Here is a 22788-nt window from a genome sequence, read left to right on the forward strand (position 1 = left end):
CTTCGCTCCCAACAGCGATGCATTTCTGCTGACCCCTTCGCCTCCCCACTTCTCGAGGTAAAATCCTCAAGACGGCATGGCACAGGAGCATTTGGGAGGAGGCTGCTGAGCAAGGCAATGCCATAGCCCTGCTCTGACTCGGCTACGCCATCCTTTTTAAGCACGACAGCCAGAGTTCATCATGCGGAGCTCTTTCACTGTGATGCCACGCACAGATATTCTGTAATACTGACACAGTTTGGAAGAACTTCAGGAAGTGCTGAAGCCCACTGATTTCACGGTGAGAGCCCAGAAATGGGGAGATGGGGTTGCTGCCCCCAACTCCTGCACTGCCTTATGTTGTCTCTGTGACTTTTAGCAAAGGATTTCACCTGCCTGAAAGCAAGCATAACCTCTCGCTCTCCTCCACAAAGTGTCGTTAAAAGCTGGTATAGACCACTATCACTCCTCATAGGAAAAAGCCACTTCAAAAGGACTATCACAGCAACACAGCTTCTATTGCTAAGAACCAGAGACCAGTGGCATCCATCTGGGGCAAATGCCTTCTAACCTTGACCAAGTATCTTCACCTGAACAGCAGGTATGAAATAAAACCATGTCCTCAGCAATGCTGCACTGTGACTCATCTGTTCTCTGCCCGGTATAATGGATCCCAACTTCTGTGATTAACTACTCAAAACCACTTGATTGAAGCTCGTCACGCCCAACAGCTTCGTGGACAAGCTAATTCACCTCATCCAAGCATCCATGTCACTGCAGGAAACCAAAGTCATGCCACCAGGGCGAGAGAACAGTTCCCCCCCAGTGCTCAGAACATCGTGACTCAGCTGTGACGCAACATAACCAGCTGCTGACTTTAGCAAGGAGGAGGAATATTCACGAAACCTAATTTTAACTTCCAGAGCCTCAACTCCCTCAGAGCACTGGACAGGGAGATCAGYACCTCCAGCAGTTAGTTCAGAGCATGTGCATTAGGCTCCCGCTCTCTTTTGCCCTCTGCATGCTGAAGAGCCGGCCACAGAGCAGGTCCTTCATCGTCACTGAAGCTAGCTGCCACAGCCCTTGGAGGCAGCTGGTGGCACCAAAACGCTAGGGTGTCTTCAGGGCTCCCCTGTCACCACAGTACCAGAGCAAATCCGTTCCACAATTCCCTYACGCTGATAGAAGCGGTCTCAGACACTATCAGTCTAAGGCAGGTTATCCTTTCRCTGTGCCACGGTTGTCAGGGTGGTAGGAACAAATCAATTTTTCTTCCTTCAAAGAGTAATCTTATTATGTTCAAAGAGGTGGGCGGAAGGTGAGGCAGAGCTAAGGGCCAGGCTAGTGCATCACCACRGAAATGAATGGAAACCACGCTGATATACACCACATCAGGATTTACCCCATGTACTCAGGAGCTCTTCTTGGCAGTGCTTTTCCTCTGGCATGACAACCTCAGATTCGCTTCCCACCTTGTATGCCTGAGCCGAACACAACCTGAAACCGCAGTTATGCTGCTACACTGACGGGCAACTGAATTGCTCTGGAAGCTGCGAAAAGGGCAAAGTCCTTTCTTTTCTTGGCTGTAGGTTCAAGTGACTGAAGAGCCTCAAAAAGCTTTTGCCATCTCCRAACCCTAAATACAGTCTCCTCATCTCTAGGCACAGGAACAAGTGAGCAATGGGGAGTACAAGCAAGACAGGTTACACTTCGAGTCTCTGCAGAAAGGCACAGAAAGCAACAGGACAGTCGCATGCATTTCCCTCTGCTCCCAGGCTGGGGTAGAGACATCCTGATGGAGCTGCATAGGTAGAGCCAGCTGAGTCCCTAGAGGAGGTCTTGTTTACTCTGCAGATRACACAACAAAGATTATTCCTCAGAGTTGTCAGTCCAGCCCCTTCTACAATACTAATACCACTCTGCTAAAAGCACTTGTCATGGCAAGGACATCCGAGCGCTTTGCAAGCATTAACTCTTCAAGGCTCACCACCAATATCAGAGGCACCGAGGGCTCATTAGCCTCGTCTGACAAACGGGGAGATTGAGGCAGTGACGGATGTGTCAGAGCGAGCTGGGAGCAGAGGCAGGAGCCTGTTGTCTTGACAGCTTGTTGTGGCTTAACTACCAACCAGCTCGTATAGCAGCACGGTGACATTGTAGCGCAGGACGAATCTCTGGGAAGGACAGTCCCAAATCAGGAGATTTACCGTTTACTTCATGGACACAGAGTACTTGAAGCACAACTTAAACTGGCCCACGCAGGGACTGTACAGGTGCAACAGGATGGATTTTATCYGGTCCATATTCCCCAGCTCTGCACAAAGCTCTTGCTGCGATTGCCAAACAAAAGACCCTCTGCAGCAATTGCCTCTCTGAGCAAGTGATCAGTCATAAGCACTGCCTCATTTTTTTTCTTCCAGATTTCACCACCAGAGATTAGTGACAGATTAACTTTAATTTCAACAGCCCTCACTGTTCTCAAATTTGTCCCTCCCCTGCTGGCATATTGAGACTAATTGACTGCCTCCTCCTTTGACAGCGCAGTGGATTTGACCTTGCTTTCAACACAGCACCAAGGCTAAACACTTCTATGTGCTGGGGTACTTCCACCCTGTTCTGGGCTTGTTCCAGCTCACARCTGACCCCCTTGACAGTATGATAATGACACTAATCATCTCCTCACATGGTTTGGTGTTTCTGAAGTCTAATGTGTCAGAACATGTCTGGGATCCTCAGCTCTCTCCCTCACTGCAAGACAGATGCCAAGGTGATTTTAATCATCTCTACTTACGTGTAAAGGACCTCTGAAAAACAGGAAACATTCATCTGCAAAACGCTTTAGAAAACAATCAAATGTTCTACTCAGACTTGGATAAGATGGCCCTGTTGTTAAGGCTCTGGACTAGGACTCAGGAGTTTTTAGGATTAGGGAGTTTTTAAAAGAGGATGTGATTGGTCTGTATAAATACAGCAGGTGGAGGAGGTCCATAGCAAAGGGTAGAACAGCTTTTGAAGCTAAAATGATAGTGTTGGCACAAAAATAAATAGATATAAACCAGCCAGGAATAAACAAGCTGAAAATTAAAGGAGAGTTTCTAATGATCAGAGGCACTGAAGTGATAGAGTACCTTTCCCAGCAGAGCAGAGCGCGCAACACAACCACCCGATTGCAAGCTGGAGCTCGATACCTTTATGAAAGGGCTAACACCACCTGGCAGCATGTGACAGCCCACGGCCCAGGAGGAGAAAGCTCTCTCCGTTCCCTCAACSTCTCCGGCTCGCTCCTGGCACAGCCGCAGACACCCCACAGGGGGAACAAGCCTCCGTTGCCCGTCCTTGTTGCAAGGGCTGCAAAGTGCCTCAAGGCAAAAGGTGTTTCTTGTTACGTGTCCTTGTTACAGGCCAGGAGCTAACACACAGTTTCAGGGCAAGCCAGTCCAAAGAGCAAGCGCTTGAGCCTGGAACAAGCAAGAGAGTGACATTGCTTTGACACTTCCCCGTCTCCACAGGTAGGCAAGATTTCTCAAATTAGCTGCTCTGCAACAGGTGTTATTGGAAACGATGACACTTCAAGATTTCTCTTTGCTGTAGAAAATTACCAGTGCCTAACGCGAGGCGAAGTGTGGCGTTCCAGACTCGCTTCTGTAATCCGTTCAGCTCCTCCAGATCAGACGGAGCCACGCTAATGACGCCTGGGCTTTCAAGCTCCTTGTAGCATGGGATGACAAAATACCACTCAAACTAATGACGCTAACAGTCTTCTGCTTGGTGCCCCGCAGGCCTGAATGGCAGCTGATGGCAGGGAGAGGTGACATGGCAAGACCTCTCCATAAACTTCAGAGGCACTGGGGGCACTTACCACCCCCACTCCCCCAACCAAGAATTCATGTAAAGCCAGTTCTGAATATGGATGTCTTAAAACAGGCAGGAGACTCCCACTGCAAAAAAGCCAGATATCATCTGGGCTCTGCATAGCAGCCTCTGTCCTGAAGATTGCACTCATGACCTCCCTGCTCCTCCGTGTCCCCAGGAAAAGGAAGGAGTGCAAATGCAATAATTTCTCATCAAGTCTGCATTTGGAAATCCTCGTTGGTGCTAACRGGAAAGGGACTGTTCCAGTAAGAGATACAATTAGATAGGTACTTTTAGGTAGGTGCCTTTATCAGCCCAAAGAGGAGGGGATTAGCAWCTTCGGGTGGAAAACAGGAGAAACAAACAAAGGAAACCCCTTAGAGGACACGGCACAAGTCTGCCACATGGCTGACGCTCCTGAAGGACACTGGAAGACTGATGCCAGCAAGGCCTTTGCAGAGGTAGCATGGGACAGAGAGAGCCACCTACTCAAACCTGTACAACCCCCTGACACACACGCAACCCACCTCCGAGGCCACGCACCGACCCCTGCGGTCCCCTTCCTTCCCAGGCATCCCATTCGGACAACATGATTGACACCCGGCTTAGTCCAGAAAGGACCTGACRGGGATGCACTGATTTTGCTGGGTCCTGAGAGGCAAGGACCATCGGCTCTTTGCAGGATCTGTCCCTGAATTCTTGCTAGGGGTAATAACTAGAGAAGAGCAAGTCCCATTGAGACTGATTARCCACTTACAAGTTAAAAAGTTTGGATGCAGCAGGGATCATGGAGGGTCTCGGAGCAATCAGCCGGTAACTCATCTCCATACCGATTAGGCACCCCCCTGTCACCTCCACAGCTCTGTGTCAGGACATCCGCAAAGCCTTTTAGCTAAATAGCAGCTAACCAGCCACATCTAGGACAGGGAGAGAACAAGGGGAGAGCAGCTGGAGCGGGGGACAACACGGCCATTGCGGGGGGCTAGCCCGGAGAGCCGGTTCCTCCACTCCTCCCTGCCTTGCCTGTTTATACCTGCTCTCCTGGGGTCCTATAAATGACATCTCCTCTTCATTCCCCTTCTCCTGTTACGCTGCCAAACCTTAGTTCTTGGTTTACTGCAAATCACCAATCAGAAACCTGCTGCAATGTTTTTTTTAAAGGGGGCAAAGAAAGGGAAAAAACAAAAAGATGACATTTACAAACTCGGTCCTTGTCAGTTCTATGGATCACTGACACATTAATGAGTCCGTGCTTTATCAGGCATCCTGTGAGCAGAGAGCAGCTCTCATATGGCTGGGGAAAAATTTCCACTAGTTAAGCTAAATCAGGAAAAACACGTTTGGTGCGTTACATAAATATATTAAAAATTTAATGCCAAAAAGCCCCGTCTCTCCCTGCCCAAAAGTAATAGCAAGTTTGAAAATCTAAGTGTCTCTAATTTGTTTGCTGGCTGAGATCTGGATCAGCTTCAAGACTCGGTGAATTCTCTATCAAAGCTGATGAGCTGAAAGTCCCTGTGGCTTCGATAGATGGAAGGAGAGAGAGAGAAAGAGAGAGAAATGGGCAGAGAGCGTGAGCTTGATTAAAAAAAGGAGGGAATAAGAGCGTTTCAAACAAGAGCCTGTGCAAATCAGTTAATATGACCCTCGGGAACAAGATTTTCTCCAAGATGTGAATATTTGTTCCTCACCCCATCACCTCACGGTGGGTTTAATTAAATGATTTCTAATGATTTATTCAGTTATTTTCAATACAACAAGCCTGGATGGCTGAGAAGAAAATAACCATCTGTGGCATGGCAGAGTCGCTGCAGCCCCAAGGCCTTTGGTTTCCCTTTGCCGTGACGGGGAGGGGAGAGCAGGGGCAGGACCATGCAGGCGGCCGCGCCAGACGTCATGCCCGAGCCTCGTGGCTCCAGCTGCATCTGCAGGGAGTTCGCTGGGAAAAGCTGCGGGACTTGGGACTGGGAGATGTGTTTTAGAGACTTGGATGGGGCAGCCTGACCTTAAGAAATGCCTGGAGGAGCTTGCATCCGCACGTTGCCTCTCAGCCAGGYGAGGGGTCCCTGAAACAGGGCTGTTTGTCAAGGAGAGACCACCCTGCGGAAAGGCTACCGCGGGAATACATAGCAGTTTTATGAAGAATAACTTCACCGTGATGGGTTTCTGACAGGAGAGGGCTTGCAGCCACCAAACACCCCGACCAGGCAGTAACACACACCAAGGGATTTCCCTGTCCTTCCAGCACCTTGTTAAATGTGACTTGAAGTAATTTATCACCACTGCTCTGATAGGAAATTTGAAAAGCTTAGCCCCAATGCAGGTTTCTTGAGAACCTCTGAAAGCTGCTTATTTACTGATCCATGGTGCATAACAGATTCCTGTCAGATTGGGATTGCTGAAGAAGAGCTGAGACTTTTGCCTCAGAAGAGATGGGCCAYAGATCCCATTTTCTTTGGGATGTACCATCAGCCACTGCACAGGCAATGCTCCAGCTGCCTCCAGCTGCTGGGGTTAATCCCATGCTACCACTCATCCTTCCTGCCTGGGGCATTTTGGGAACACAGGGCAAAGCAGAGAGATAAATGTCAGATGGGACTACAGACCTCCCACCACAGGAAAGGTCTGGAACTAGCACCACTCCCYGATCCTGAAGCAAGTTTGCATACTCCTCTTTCAGGAAAATACAGCTACAGACAAGGAAGACTGACACTGCATCATCTGAAACACAAGCAGAGGCCCTTATCCRTCACCTCTCAGAGAAGGTCTGTTCTTTAAACAGGGCGACTGTGTAGCAGAAGCTGTTTAATCATCATCAGCTGCATATCAATGTTAAGTAGACCTTGTCAGTAAGAGGCACCTTCCAGGATCCTTTGCCTGGTCTCCATAACAAAGAGAGTGCTTTCTTTTACAGCTTAGAAAATCAGCTGCCTCCAAACTGTAAAGACAGTTATCCACCAATGGTAAGAAAAACTGACCATTTCTGTCATTGAAGTGAGGAGCTGAGATGCATCTCTGTGGAGTTCTTGGAGGAGCACTGATCCAAGAGGACCTGTACATTTAAGGTGAACTCCCTGCCACATTTAAGCACATTAAAAATATAGCAATCATAGTGGGTATTAAAGCTTTTGGTTCCCCTGCTCCAGCTGAATAGATGCTCTTACTAATGCAGATGGGCTTGGACTTGTCACTTTTACTCAGAATATGCTGGATTCAGGAAATGATTAAAAGGGCAATGGTGCTATAAGAGACCTTACTGTGGAGAAAATGCCATCCCGATCTTCTGCTCACTCACAGTGAGCTMAAGGCAACATCAAAGTTGAGCTGTCACTTGACAGGTAAGAGCTGGCAGGTAACATTTCTGCCAAGGCTAAAATTGGCCGCTGCAGAAGAGATTTCCTAATGCCAAAATGCTATGTTGGTGTGGGGTAAGATACAATAGCTTGTTCTCTATGGTGTCTAGAAGAAGYGGCAATCTCTGAGAAAAGGGAAGGCATAAAGCTATCAGCACGGAAATAAGACAGATGAAAACCCATTTTCTAGGACTCCCATTTGTTTCCTGAAGGAGGTTTGGACGCACCAGTAAAATGCTCGTTCCTTGGACACGTGCCCTGCAATCTCACCAATCTCCTACCTGTGGTACCACACAGTATCCTTAACCTTAGCTCAAGCCAAAAAATATCCCTCAGAGAGAAAGCAGCAGAGGGGAAAAGGCCTAACACTGTGACGAATCTACAAGCACTGTGACAAAAAGCAAATAAGACTCCAAGCTAAGCAAACAAGTTACAGAGGTGGACACACTGTAAATCAAAAGGTAAATTATCTTGCATCTACTCCAGCRTGCCACGTACCGAGGACAGATGGTGTGGAGCGGCTGACATGGAATTTCCCCCTTAGTTTTCCCTCACAGAAGCAGAAGAATAGGTCAGAAAGCTTGATAGTAACATTTTCCACATTTCATGGGAAACGTTCACATTTTTCCCCATCCAAATCATCCTGAAGAGGCGCATCCCCACAAGGGTACGAACAAAAACACGAGCAGGGTGAGCGGGGCCAGTCCTACCTGCCGGAAGCCGTTGCGCGTGTACTGCAGGATTTTCAAGGCGTAGTTGGATCGCTGACCTTTGCTGTTGAATTCGATGTGGCCGGTGAGACCTTCCAATTCTACCTGTCCAAGAGACAGTGAGTTACAGCGCCCATTGAGACAGCTCACCCTCACCGCCCCAAGCAGAGCCCTGGGGTGCCTGCTCTTTGCTCAGCACACCCGGCATCCAGCCTCGCACTAGAAACACGGAGAGGGCAGAGTAATACAATTTTCACGTGGCAATCCTGATTGCTCTCAGAGGCTGGCTAGGGTAGCGCCCACAGAAGTAGGGGGGGGGAGCAGAAAAATCAGCAAGGGAAGGTGGAGCACACCTGGAACGCTCCCCTCCCCGGCCCCTCGCTGCCTCCCCCCATCCCAAGGCTAACAACGCGYGGCTCAGCTGCAGGCACAAGCTTTTAACCGTGTCACACTGAATCGCTAGCTGGGGATTCCTCCACAAACAGTTACATGCTGTTTCACTACATCGGGCTTGTGTTTAACGCAGGAGCATGTTGCAAAGGGAGCCAAGGTGATTGCCTAGCTTCGTTGTGCAGATTAAACCTTGCTCACTTGCTGCTGGAGCACCTTTTCAGTAGCAGCGCGCTAATGGGCCTCCTAGAAGAGCCAGGGGAAGCTGAAGGATTTTACTGTCTTTGACCAAGGGTGAGATTTAAAGCAGGGTTCACACGCCTGGACCAAAGCCCCATAAGGTTCAGGTTTGGCTGATCCTCCCTTTAGGAAAATGTCTCATGAGATTTCCTCTTCTCGTAACATTTCAGTTACATCCCAAACAGCATCAGAAAGCATGCTCCTCCTGCATGCTTCCAGTCCAAAAATAGAGCTCAAGATCAGTTCCGAGGGATCAGAGTGACAAACTCCAGTCGTTTCATGGAGCTGAAATTTGGGGGTCCACTCTTGGGCCAGAATGACATTTGATCTGTTCCAGTAACCAATGCTTTTAGGTTCAAAGACCAAAGCCCTTCAGAGGGAAACTCACCTCTTGGCACTGATCTTTGAGCAGTTGTACTGCATGACCTTATATCAACTCAAGTTCACTCAAAACAGGGCTCAAATCACTTAAACGTTCACACTTTTTCTTTTTTTTTTAATTCATTGGATTTCATTTTTTCTGTAGCAAAGCCTGAAAGATGGAGGGTTTCATGTCGTTCCAAGGCCAATGACAAACCATCTCTCAGATCTCCTCTCTTTTCATTCCCAGTGCTACCTTCAAACAGACCTGATACTCTGTGCTCAAAAACTCTGCCGGCATCAACGTGTACGTACACATTTTTTGCTTCTGGCAGAGAAAAGCACTAGCTATTGACACATCAGCAAACTTCAGTCCCTCCTCACCATTCTCAGGTAGTTCATCAGGCTGGTGCCGTGCTGCCAGATCTGGGCAGATCCACAGGACAGGGGCTTCACACCAATCTCCTGGCTCCGGTTCAGCTCCTGCACAGCACTCACCACAGCATAAACAGCATCAAACAGCAAGGCTGAAGAGAGCTGGGGGCAAAGGGAAGAAAAAATTTGAGATCCTTCAGGACCGGCACTGAAGGCTAGAAAATTAAATAAGGCTTAGACCTTCTTTGTGCTGTACAGCGAAGATGTACACTAAGGAAAGAGGGAGTCTGCTCCGTTTGCCAGGCAGGTGGCCTAGACAGTTGCACACAGGACATCACACATGCTCACATAACCTGTCCGGCTGAGCCTGGGAGCTGGAGACCTGGTCCCTCCCCCACTGCAGTTCCTCCCCATGGAGCTGACCTGGGAATATGGCACCTGCACGCAGCCCAGGGCAGATAAATATTTTTTGCAAGACAAAGAACCACTATTACTGCCCTCTCCAGACACGTATGAGTTTCCTGAAGACACAAAGCATATCTAATCAAGCTGTGTTTTTTTGGCCCTTTGGTGGCACCTGTTCAATCTGCTGGTCAAAACTGAAATGGGGAACACCCCTGAGAGCATCAGGGTCATTCAGAGCTCTGAAAATAGGCAGATRGGCAGAATAAAGACCCTATTTTTGCAAGCACAACACAAAAAACGACTATGATGCTTCAGCCTTTATTAGGCATCAGAGAAACCTCATTCAAGCACTACTATGAGATGCAGATTCACAAGAAATGAGGCTTAGCTGCTCTCAGACCACTTAGTCTTGGCTATCAGACCCCACAGAGACCATTTAGTCTCTCACTACAGCCTCCACTTTCCTGCTGGCTATTATCTGCACTGTAATGGCATTGCTGAAGCAACGGCCAGAATCCACAGAGCTCGTCCCCTCTCCTTTTCGCCTTTGTTTTGTTTGCCCTTAATCAGATTTCTTTGGCCATCAAGCCTCACGCACCATGTTTCTCACCCATGCACAACAGTTCTGATGTTTTTGATCTAGTTCCTAATCGGTCATTTGCTCTCTCATGTTCATTGCTGTGACTAAGATTTCACTTTTAATTATTGTCACCTCCCGACTCTGCTGGAATTAAGCCGTTGCAGCCCATTACTATGAAGACTACATTTTCCTCACGGCTACTTCTGAGAGCGGCCTCCTGGCATCCCAGCTCCCAGCAACGTATTCAGTGTCTGGCCTGTGGCTCCTTTCCCCCATCTTAGCCCATTTGTGACTGATGACAGTTCAGCGATACCTGAACCTCCTGTTCCTCCCGAAGTCTGATTAGGTTTATTCACTTCTGCCAGTAGCCCAGCAGGGACAATCTCGCCCAGTTCAATCGTCCCAATGAACCTTTGGCTCCCACCAACATTACTAATTTGAGCAGAGTGAGACAGATTTAACCCTGATTGATCTTACTCAGATCAGTGGTAAAAATCTGGTTGACTTCAATGGCCTGGGATTAGGCAGTTAACAAGCAACCTAAGGCTTAAAAATGTACAAGCCGGCATGAGTTAAAAGGCACGATTACAGCCAAACGCTAAAAACATCCCAACCGCCAGCTCTGCCAGCACCAGCAGTCCCTCAGTTTTCTGCCTCCCCTTCCCTGGTACCGACTCGCATTTGCTCTCTCAGCGATTCCCCCTGCACCTACCTGTTTGTCTACCGTTACCTGCTTAACCTGTCCATGCCCTTGCACACACCGTATCCGGGCACCTTCCAGTAAGCGTTAAGCAACTTGACTGGCATCTGCTGGTCTTGGATCCAACTCCTCCTCCCACGCAACAGGCAGCACCTTGTATCATCAGTGTTGTGAGCATTCAACCAATAATATGGACTGGCTGACCCCTGAGCTGTGAAGCATCGTTACAGCTATTTCACAGGAGGGCAACGGTAGCGCCGGGGAGCCAAGCGGCTCGCCTGAGGACACGCGAGGAGCCCGAGAGTGGGAGTAGCACTTGGGCTCCCGCCTGCCTATCCCGCCTCCAACATGAGATACCACGCTCCCTTTACAGGCACGGGGAACGTCTCTCCTGTGCTTCTTCCTTTATGTTCAGTGATAAGTCTTCTGTCTTTTTCGCTTAGCATTCACATCTGTTCTAAGAATTCCCCTCCTGGGAAGCCTTCTCCAGAGTTTCTTAAAGGAGCTGATACATCCTTCTCCCTACCCTTATTTTTTCCCCTCAGTGTAAGTTCTTCTCCTATGAACTCCAAGTAGGACTTCTCCAGCCAATACCATCCCCCACCTCGGCCTCTGTTCAATGAAGCTCTTCGGTATACACTTCATTTTAACTGTGGACTGAATTCCATTCAAATTACAGGATACCATACATGACTATCAATTGCTTTCCTGAATCAGGACCCATAATAATAGCCATTAGCCAAATGAAAATGTTCTGAGAGCAAATGCAACTCCTGCAACCCCAAAGTCTCACGAGCTCACACCAAATCTGAAAACTGGCCCAGCATTTTTAATTGTGTGGTTTTAACTGTTGGGTTTTCATTTCCATTTTCACTGAGCAGTTAATAATCTCTTATTAGCTGCTGAGCAAGAAACTTGTAGATCTCAGTGAAGCATTCAACATTATTGATTGGAATATTTTACTTGTCAGCCTTGAACAATTTGCTAGGATTTCTGGTGGGCCCCTATATGATTTCAAGCAATTTAAGGAACAGGGAGGTGGTTGTGATGCGGAAAATGAAGTCCTCTCAGTAGGGAATGGGAAATCCCTCCCATGTCCTCAACTTACCTCCCCTCCCCCCCACACTTTTTTTTTTTTTTTTAAATCACAGCTTTTTTTCAGAAGCACCTCATTTACATTTCTCATGCCACATATCATTTTTTATGCCAGCCATTCCCTGCCCCACTGGGCTCAAAACCAGGATCCTACGCCAGCCTCTCAATTTTGTGGGCCCTGGAGCATGACACAAACACATGGGGGCCTGGCAACACAGCAACATGCAAGTAAACAGACCCAGGCGCCTCCTTCCAAACACCTACCTCGATTCCCCCTTCAGTATCACTTTAAAAGCCAGCAGCACTCAGTCCTAGGGAGGTTTGYGGCCTTTACTTTGCTGTATTATACTCCTCTTTCCTCTGCTTAAAGGTCTTTCATAGGTAGACAAGCGTCTTTTATGAAGATTAACTGGGGTGTGTGGGGGGGTCCCACAAGCTCACCACTTCCAGCTATCTTCTCCTGCCCACAAAGGCAATGGCAACAGGCTCACTTCAGTTCCCACTGAGTTAAGCTACGCTGCCCAACTTTGCATTGGAGCAGATGGAGAGCAGCCACGTGCTCTCTCAGGCCTTGAGGCCGTAACCTTTAGCAGCGCGGTGCAGAGAGCGCTGGAGGCAGCATCTTGTTAACTCGCTCCAAGCCGATTCAGCAGGGAATACCTGTCACTGCTCTCAGGTACATGGCCCCAGGTTCCTCCACGTTGCCTGTAAAACCTCTCACTACTTTTACGTTCTYGTTTTAAACCACAGCTTTGTCACTCTGTCATAAAAAGCCAATTTGCTTGCTAACAAATTGATTCTCTTCCTCGCATGCCTCACCTGATTTGCGCAGATCACAGTAGTTTTTGTACTTTTCCTGCAGTCTAATAGCTCCGCGACAGACTGCACGTGAAAGGCTTGGTAAGCTGGTCCCCCTTCACAGGTTCCTGGGTCTCAGGAGACTTCCCTCAAACCTTAAAGCCTAATTCCTGGTGATGAAAGTTGCTGATGAAAATTGCAGCTTGATGGATGCCTCATCAGAGCAAGGCTCCAGCAAAGGGAGCAGATGGTGGGCTGTGCAGACAGGCTCGTTGCTCTGCTCCCCTGGGCGCGCTGGTCAGCTGCACCAGGAGCAAGCTGTACCCAAGAAATAATCACGCGTTGCAGGGCACCAACACGCTACAAAGCATGGGGAACAACTTGCTAATTTGAAAGGGGCAAGAAACAGAGCTCCAGGCTTTGCACGCGTCAGCTGGCAGGACCATTCTCCCCGTTGCATTTAAGGCGACTACCTGAGCACGCCAGGATCCCCTGCACCCCTGGAGCAGGGACAGTACCTGATCTCAGCCCTGGTGCACTACGGCTCCTTGCTGGATGCAGCACTGCTTCCTCTAAATGCCAAATCTGGCCTTCTAGAAATTAACAGAGGGTTCAGCACAGTTGAATGGAAGATCCCACTGTATTTTTTATTTACAGAAATATCCCACATAAAGGCCATGTTTAAAGGCAAGCTGTTCTCCAGGGAAATATGGGCAGGTTTGGGTGGTTCAGGTTTTGTAGTTTTTTTTTTCTCCTTCCTAGAACATTGTCATCTGTATCTTTGCCCCCAAACATAACACAAAGAATTAAAACCATTAAAATCCTGTGAAAYAGACTTTACAATCTGGATTTTATTCAATGAAATAAACGCTTAATTACAAACATCTGTTTTAGCCTAAATTCTAATTACCTAATCTAGCCATCTGTAATTTGAATGATTTTGTCTGATTTCCTTTCTTTGCAGTGTGATTAATGAGAATGGCATTAGAGCAAGCAGCTCCCTCCTCCTTCCTGAGATGCTTTCTCAGCCCTTGCAAGAAAGCCCTGGGATTTTGCAGCRCACAGGAAACCTCCCTCCTGTCACTTCCAGCTGTTGAGCTTCCTTTTCTCTTTTTAGTACGAGCTACTCCAAGAGATACCTGCTTCTCGGGACTAAAAAGTAAGTTCTTACRCAGAGACACACTCTCCAGGAGATGAGACCTGCCAGGTTTCCAATGGCATGGAGACAGTGCACTGCACAGTGATGGATTCCCCTAGCAGACACAGGAGAGGGCACAACTGCCCTGCTTGGGAGCACTGCATTTCACCAGAGCCAGAGGCAAGGCACTTTCCTCCTCACCTGGGACAAGATGGCTCACTGGCGATGGGAGCCTCGGTAAGAGCACAGAGTGAACCTCACCTTAATCAGAAAGGAACAAAGAGCTTCTGGTTAAGACTTTGGACCAGGGTTCAGGAGAACCCAACCTCTTTGCCAGCAGTGCTACAGACTACCTGCCTCTGATTATGGGAAAAATCACTTACTTCTCTTCCATACCTCAACTCCCCATTTGTACAACGAGAATAACAGTTTCTCCTATGTGACTGAACAACATCTAGCACACCGGGAGCTACCCGGTACAGTCAACAACAGCCTGACAGCAGGTGCTTGGGAAGCCAGCTAGGACAAAGCACTCCAGCCCCATGAAGGTCCCCTAACAACAACGGGGCTGGATTTGCCACGGAGCAGTTTAGGACCAGTGTGATCCAGTGCGACTGAGCCCCCCTCTCCAGCCGTGTCCTCTCAGGACCAGCAGGAAGCTTGTTATATTGCTGAACRTGATTTATGAATGAACGGAAAGAACATCCAGCTGGCTTAATATTACATTGAGGGGTGATTTAGGCTCAGGCTCACAAACCAAACAGCACCATTCAGCGCTGAACTCATTCACTCTTTCAAAAAAATGCTGCAGTAGGGCATACTCTTGCATTCTTCCACCTACAGATTTTTCTGGTCATTCAAGATAACCCAGGGTAAGAAGGAGCAGCAAGCTCAGTTATTTTCTGCAATGCGCCTCTTCCTAGTGTCTTCTCTTTCTCTTATTAGAAGGAAATTCATTTTTAATGTATCTGAACAGTCCTGCAACTCTCATCCAAATAGGAAGCTTCCTGATAGAGACTCTATGGAGATTTAGCTGGCTGGTGAGCTCAACTGCAGCCAACTCGGTGCAGGAGGGCTGTGCTGAGGGAGGAACAGGCTGGTCCCAGTCACGTACTCACCACAGCCTGAGCTCCACTGCCTTCACGCAAGCCAAGAGGGTGCAGATACAAAGGGCAGAAAACTCCTTATTTTGCCTGCTTAGGATCACTTTGTAGTGGTAATAAGGAGCTTTTCAGCAATACAGAGCTGCCTCAGGTTGTCAAGGGGACTCTGAGTTCATTAAAAAGATGCAAACAGTTGCACTGATGGYAATTTCCTCTCCCTTCTCCCAGCTCCAGCCAGAGCCTCCTGCATCCCCAGCCTGGCAAATCTGCTTTGCAAACCTTCCCAGTTATTCAGAGTCCCRAGGGAAGATTTCAGCACTGATCTGTGGGCTCATCAGGGAGATGTTAGAGCACACAACCTAACACWGCCTTTTGGCATCTGCTTAAGCCCAGCTCTCTCCGTACTATTTGCATCCAGACTCCCTCTTTTGTTTCCACAAGCAGTTTTCCTAAGGTAAATACACAGGGGCAAATTTCACAAAGGTAACACTGAATCAGGGTGGCATCCTCTCCTACACTTACACATAAACATAATTTAAATTAAGACAGGCATGAATTTCAAGCAGCGCAGCCATTCAAGTACAGACAAGACCTTTAAAGCTCTAAGCCCTTCTCCTTCCCAGAGGTCCCTTTGGGCAACTGCAGGTTGTCAGAGGATYGCCTTCATATTCTCCAAATCTGGAGAACATGGTGTATGTCACAGCTTGGTACCCCAAGCACAGAGGTTAGTAGGATTAAATAATAATCAGTCAATAGCATGAACATATATCTTTGAGACCAGAGTTTCTACCTCTACATGGTGTTTGCAATGCACTGCCAATGCCTGCTCAGAACRAGCCTGCAGCTTTTTTCGCTAGATTTCCCTTGGCTCTTGGACTCCTTTGGCCCAAGTTCCAGACGGACCTACTGCAGCTTCTGACCAAGGGAGGCTGTGGGTGATGGGAAGGATTTTACTTACTGCTGGCCCAGTAAAAGGAGCGTGATCACAGTTCTCCTGCCAGGACTGGTTGAGACTCTGGACAAACTCTTGGAAGAATGCGTGAGACTGGTTGAAAATGGAAAATCCCAGGATATTGACTCGGTCATCCAGCAGGCTGTCCAATCGCTGGAGGGAAAACTCCTAAAGCRGCCCAGAAATCCAAAACAGAAACAGGATTAGAGGAGAAAACAGGCACTAAAAGCTTCAAGTCCATACAATACCATTGAAGGGGAGACGGGACCAAGAAGCTAAGAGAACTTGCACGTAGTTTACAGCCTTCAAGTTAGGGTTGAAATCCACCCACCTGCTGGTAAGGAACAGCCTGTGTGCTAACCATGACTGACCATGGGCCAGAGATGGACTCAGCTGGCAACCTTTCTCAGGCTTTTAACAAAGATGTTGGCTAAATCCACTATGCCATTTGGCAATCTCCACAAAAAGGCCCCCCCCAAAAAAAAACCCCCAGAGTGAGCTGCAGAAACTTTTCATTCCTGAGCCATGATTCCTGCCAAACAAGGCCTGAGATGTACAAGTAGGCTTAGCAGGAGTAATTTTTGTACTTAGTAGGAGCCGTATCACATGGACTTCCTTTTTTAAAATAGAAAGTAGTGCTATTCTTTGTGGTTTATAAACCAATTCTCCTGACAGGGCAGCAGGAGATTCCCTGTAACAGAAAGGTTACGGCAGAGGTAGGAAGATGCCYGATTGTTTTCAAACGAAGCAAATAACCTGTTCCAATGGCCAGAGAAGATCAATTCAGGTACGGGAGGTCCAGAGCAAAGTGGTATTTAGGCGATCTATACTTCCCAAGCAATGTCCTTTCCAAGGCGCTGCCAGAAAAAGATCCTTGCTCTGCGCAGCACGAGAACGCTGCCGTGCCTGCGTATCACTCGCAAAGCCGGCTGGCAGTCAGAGCACACAAACCTCCGGTCTCCAGGGAAGCCCCTCCGGCGCGTTTCCACCAGCCCTGCCACTGCCCYGCTGCTCTGTGTCCTAATGGCCCAGGCCTCCTTGATGCGGAGGCTCCCTCCTAATTCCTCGCTTCGCCTGCACTGCTTGCGCTCAGCTAAATAAATAAAGGGCCAGGRACCATTTCACTTTCCAAAGAGAGAGACAGGGAAGCAAGAGCCAACTTGCATCCCTGGGGAGCATCAGGGAACGCTCCATTTCCAAGCTCTGTTTCCCTCTGGGAGTCATAACTGCTCCCTGCCGTAGCTGAGAGCTCCAGACAGTAACAGCACACTGGCTGCRGCTCTCCAGCCCAACTCGGGGCATGAGGAATCCCCAAGCCACCAAGAGCAGCAGACCGTGGAGACCCATGTCTGGAAAGAAATTCATGTCCTTTCTTTACTATTTTTAATYTCCTCTGGAAGAGCCTTGAACTGAACCAGGGCCTGAACTGCAACTACCACTTGCCAAGTGAAGCCACTGCACCACCACCATTTCCAATCTGGTGATACCAAGTTTTAATTATTAAATTAAACCAGTTCCCCCACACAGGGCATGCCTACATTGTTCCCACCTGCCAGCCAGGTGGTCTCCTCCACTGCTCTCACTGAGGCCCAGGGAGATGTGCCTGCGCTAAGGACCCAAACCTTACAGCCGTCACAGGGAGAGGGTCGGGTCATGCAATACTGAGGTTAGACCTCCAGAGCAGGAGTTGGGAATCTCCTGCTGAATTCACTGCTCAGCTACTGACTTCTTAGCCTTGGTCAAGTCATTTCATGTTGTCTGAGGCCATGGTTTTGCCCATCTGTAAAAAGGACACGACACCAGYTTCTTTGTGCCGTCATGTAACGGTAGGAGATACCACTCCAGGGAGTCCTAACACCCCTGCGGAGGGTGCTTTGACCGCTCTGCAGAGCGCCGCTCCTACTCCATTACTGAGGAACAAGGCGGTAAGATGACAAGGATTGTAAAAAAACACAAGCAAAAAGGGAGAGCTGCTCATGTCAACGGAAGCATTATTCAACAAAGCCGGTTTCCTGRAGAAGAGTCCAGCCCTCCTTGTCCTATTAGCAGGAAATAATGGTGCCTTCTTCACTAATTTYTCTTTTGCTAATTGCTAAAATGGAGTGAGAAGGTGGGAGTAATAGTTTCAGAAACTGCTGGATACCCATTCTCTTCCATCACTAATATGAATGTCTTTTGGCTCGGTGGACTATGAAATCTCAGTGAGTCTAGTCATTTTTTATCTTTCCCGCGTATGCGGGCACGTAGGAACAATGTCTGTAAATCTCCGAAACACGGAGTTACAAGACTATTCCAGCCCGGCAAACTCCTACAAGAATGTGATCAGACACAGGATTAAGTGCATTTTGGACACAACTGCATTAACATTAGGTAACATGAAATTGCCTGTGAACTATTGATTCATTTGAATGATATTATCCTCCTGCCTTCTTGACAGGTTATCCATTTACGCACCGCATCCTGTCAACCCGTGGAACGAGGGCAGATGGCTAATGAGGGGCCTGAGGAGAACCTGGATGCGAGCAGAGCAGCAGGAGACACGTCAAGCCCCTGCAGAATAATACCTCYCCCCAGCCAGAACCAGGAGGCAAATGGTGTGGGGCACAAAGCAACCAGCCGCCCGAGCACCCCGTTGGCTTCRTTATATGGGGAAGGCAAAGGAGACRTATATTCCAAAATGGCCACAAAGTCCAAGGCTTCAGTCTCAGGCTGGACCTCCCAAAACTCAAGGCATCTGAAATTGGTGCCTTTATTTATTTCTCCCCGAAAATATTTCTCAGCTTTTAACATTGCTCAGGCCCTGGCAGAACTGTTACGCTCTACCTTTAGCCCACTTCTTTTTTACTTCCAGTTAYGAATTCCTTCCAGAGGGAAGCCAGCACCACTGTTCTCACTGCACCAAGGGGGAAACTGAGGCACGGGCAGAGGCGCCGTTTGCCCAGGTCACGCAGCAGTCACAAGGCTGAGCCCAGAGCTCCCGAATACAACCCCAGYGCTTTGGCCGCTAGGATACTCGGTCTCCTTTGGCCGACTGACTAGCAGGGGTTATTCCCACCGCCCAGCTGGGCTCCCTGCGGAGCCCGTGGCGGGAGAGCAGGCCTGCCAGAGGGCATTCCTGCCCCTTTCGGCTCCGACCCTCTCTGAAGAGCCCCTCTCCCCGCCGAGGATGGAGGCCGGGGCYGACAGAAGTGCCAGACAAAGCGGCTCAAGGTAGACGCTGCGCACGCTCCCCACGGAGGTAAAAATCCAATTCAAAYGTTAACAATAGCTTTTTTCAGCTCACATTTGGGCTTTCCAGTGCAAGCTTTGGTCGTCTTCTATAGCTGACTCTCTCTGTATCTGTCTTTTTCCAGGCAAACCTCCAGCTACAGAAAACCCCATTTCTGTTGCTGTCATACTCATAAAGCATCCGCTCCCTAACACACAGGGATCGCACAGCCCGCAAGAACCCATTTCCCTGCGCTGTTTCCCTTTTCTTCCCTCAGCTCTGACTCCAGCCTTCTTCCTTTAAATGTTTTTACATCAGATGTGCACCAGAACCGTGTGCCCAGATCAGAAACAAGTCACTGAACCAAGAGTTGCCTACGCAATGAGATGGAGACARACAGCCCTTGGGGGACACACTTCATCTAGAATGAAATAAGAGATTTGGTAAGGTCAGCCTTGCTACAGAGGGCAAAGAGGTGAGAGTATCCGGATACTTTAGTAGCTGCCGGCTCAGCTTCTCTCCCTGTTTGTTTTTCCTTTCCTATATGTTCATTCACCACGCTCGACATTTTCAAATCCACGTTTTGCAAACACAAACTCATTTGCCATTCAAGGCCTGTGCCACTCAGCTGATTTCCAGAGCCTCACGACCCATCAGTCAGCCTGGTGCGCCTTCCACCCTCCCAGAGGGAATATCTGGATTTCTGGTGATGAGCGATGGTTCAACAGTCCGGCACAGAGGCCTCCTGTAACGCTGCCTGCGAGCAGTGAGTGTAATGAGGAGAGGGCTGGAAAATTCTGCTCTTGGAGATCACAGTATATAGGATCTTAGATGGCTCTTTCCAGTATGTATCTGTACGCAAGTATTAATGCATTTACCTTTCCAAAGATCAGACTGAGGGAGAGAAATATTGTTCATATTTTAGAAATGGGACTCCGACATGCAGATGAAAGGGTACACAGGGATTCGTGTCAGATCCAAGGGTTTCTCAGCGAGGTCAACTCAACAAGATGCATACTGAAAGCAATTTTAAACTAGAAAAAAAAAATTTTTAACAGGCCAAGCAGAACTGACCTTGCCTTGACTGCTAGACAAAGATGATGGGGCTAGTACTTACACATTTAATAGTTCTGCAACTGCCTTTCTCTCCTCTTCTCGTGTATTTGCTGTTTCTTATCTGCAGYGCTGGCTGGTGCCATTGCAGGACAGAAGATAGCTTTTCAGTGCAGTAAGAGCAAGGAGCCATTAGGGAAATAACTCGTACCTGCCAGCAGACTCTATTTACTGGAGACTCCAAGCCCTCACATGCCTCATCCTAGCCTCCTCCATGCCCCTTGGGCTGGAGACCGTGGGCCCTGCGCTCCCCCCAGCTCTCTTGTAACAACCACCTGCACAAACACAGTTTTGTCACCACATGTCTTCAGGCAAGATCAGGGTGCTTGGTGAACACAAGCGGGCGCAAACCAAGGAGGCAGGTACAAACTGCATCCTCCTCCGACTCTTGCCCTATTCCACAGCCAAAGATTTTTTTTTTCCCCCCTCCTTATAAGGGAATAATCGCAATAGCTGACCAGCACTTTGCCCTCTGTTTCAGCCCARCTCCTTGGAACAGTCTTAGGCCAACTGGTGTAACCTGAGACACAAGGACGACCATAAAACATCATGCCCACATTAATCTCAGGTACACAAATTCTGGCTGCCTGAATTCTACCCCTCTTTGGGTTTGTTTTTAAAAGTGCCCAAAAAAAGTCAATACGTTGGTTTGTGAAACCTCAGAAAACGTAGGCCCTTAGGGTCTGCAGCCAGAATTAATGAACTTTTACAAAAGAAAAATCCCCAGGTTTTGCTCAAATCACATCGAAGTCTGCAGCAGCACCAGGCAATTACAGTGTAGATTTTCTGACTTCTACTATAGGGCTGCAACCACTAAATATGTGCTGTTAAATAACAACACTTAGCAATTCTATGGCACTCTATATTTTCCAAGTGCTAGGCACACATTAGCTAATTGAATACAAAGGGGTTCCCTGGGAGATGGCACTGGAGGAGTTATTAGAAGATGAAGTCACTCTTGGGTTTCTGTTCCTCATGCGGCACTCGACCCGCATTCTCACTTTACAGCATCAGACAAAACCTTTGGAGTGACCTGAACATTTAGATCACTGGGAAAACCTGCCCAATAAAATCTACACAGCCAAGCTCTGTAATTCATGATTTTAAAACCATGAGCTTGGATTTTCTAGCGTTACTAGCTGTGAATTATGATCTGCAGATTTACAGGCTATAGTCTCCATTCCATTAGGAATATAAACCCATAAGGTGCAACCATATTACTCAGCATAGGTCTCTTGACTCACACGTTCAGATCACGTGCCAGCCTGATCCTGACTGGGACTCAGCACCCACAACCCCTCTCTAGCCTCAGCCAGTGCTGGCAATGGGGGTCCTGCAAAGTCCGATTGAAAATTCCACTCCTACCTTGCCAGTTCCATTCTGGTTCTTCAATAAAATAGCATCAGTATGCTGCTTCACATTGTCACTGTCAGGGCACTTTTGCCAAGTGCTTTATGAATGTATAAAACCACTAGCATAACCCCATGGTTATATCTGCCAGGAAATTATTATACCCACAATACAGAGGAGTAAACTGAGGCACAGAGCAATAAAAAGCAAGCAATCAAAAACCTGAAAGCCAGAGTCAGYCTAAAAGAGGCAGGGAATAGCAGTGTGCCTTAAGATGCAAAGCATAAAAGCAAGCAYTTCCATTTAAGTACGCAATTGAGTAACTTCCCAGACTTGCACACCAACCAAGGCAGAACCCACAAATGATGCCCAGGTCTTCCCTAGCTCTTGGAGATGCTTCATCAGCAACCAGGAAGCCTTATCACTGCCTTGTAGCAGCTCCCTTCTCTGCTTTGACCGTTTCCCATGGTTTTCCACTGGAGACAGGGCACATGGGTGAGAGACCCCAGATACAAGACTGCCAGTGTCCCTCCCAGCTCAGTCTGAAGCACAGGAGCACACCTTGCGGGGCCTCATCACCACCTACGTTCCACACAGGGTCACCAGCTTCTGCAGCAAGAGGAAACCCCTGCTAGAGGGACCCAGCCCACACAACCCCACATCCAGGTCTGGCCACCCTTGCTCTCCCTCTTCCAACTTCCCCATCAGTCAGAGAGCACCGATCACGCTCTCTCTCCTGAGATTTAATGTCTGAAAAGACACCGGAGACCTCCATGTGGAAAGGGCTAGTCAAGCAGGGCATTATTACCATTATAATAGCCTGCCTGATAAGCAAATGTTTTTTAAACTGAGGATCTGCGAACCCTTGAGAGTCCCTTGCATTGTCATGCTGTGGTCTCACTTCAGCGAGCGGCTCCCAGTAATTGCTCGCCGCGCTGCAGAGAGAAGGCCAGTTTGCTATTGTTCAGTGCTCAGCATCAGCTATTGAGCCCCTTCTAGCTTTATTGATTTAGCTGGTGATATTGTTTTGCATCCCATTTGTGTGCACAGGACCTCGCTCCTTTACTTGATTCTTATCACATTTTTA

General features: G+C 48.4%; 1 protein-coding gene across 7 annotated transcripts in view; it reads right to left on the bottom strand.

The window, feature by feature from the left end:
- GRIK4 (glutamate ionotropic receptor kainate type subunit 4) overlaps positions 1 to 22788 on the bottom strand; it is a 147019-nt gene that overhangs the window by 32421 nt on the left and 91810 nt on the right. For all 7 annotated transcript variants that reach the window (XM_026073005.1, XM_026073010.1, XM_026073011.1 and 4 more), the window contains 3 exons: positions 16037 to 16198; positions 9269 to 9421; positions 7895 to 7999 (listed from right to left, as the gene is read on the bottom strand). In XM_026073005.1, coding sequence (XP_025928790.1) covers positions 7895 to 7999; positions 9269 to 9421; positions 16037 to 16198 — 420 coding nt within the window. The remainder of the gene's footprint in view (positions 1 to 7894; positions 8000 to 9268; positions 9422 to 16036; positions 16199 to 22788) is intronic.

The sequence above is a fragment of the Apteryx rowi genome, unplaced genomic scaffold, assembly GCF_003343035.1.
Source record: "Apteryx rowi isolate R43461 unplaced genomic scaffold, aptRow1 scaffold_356, whole genome shotgun sequence".
Taxonomy (NCBI): domain Eukaryota; kingdom Metazoa; phylum Chordata; class Aves; order Apterygiformes; family Apterygidae; genus Apteryx; species Apteryx rowi.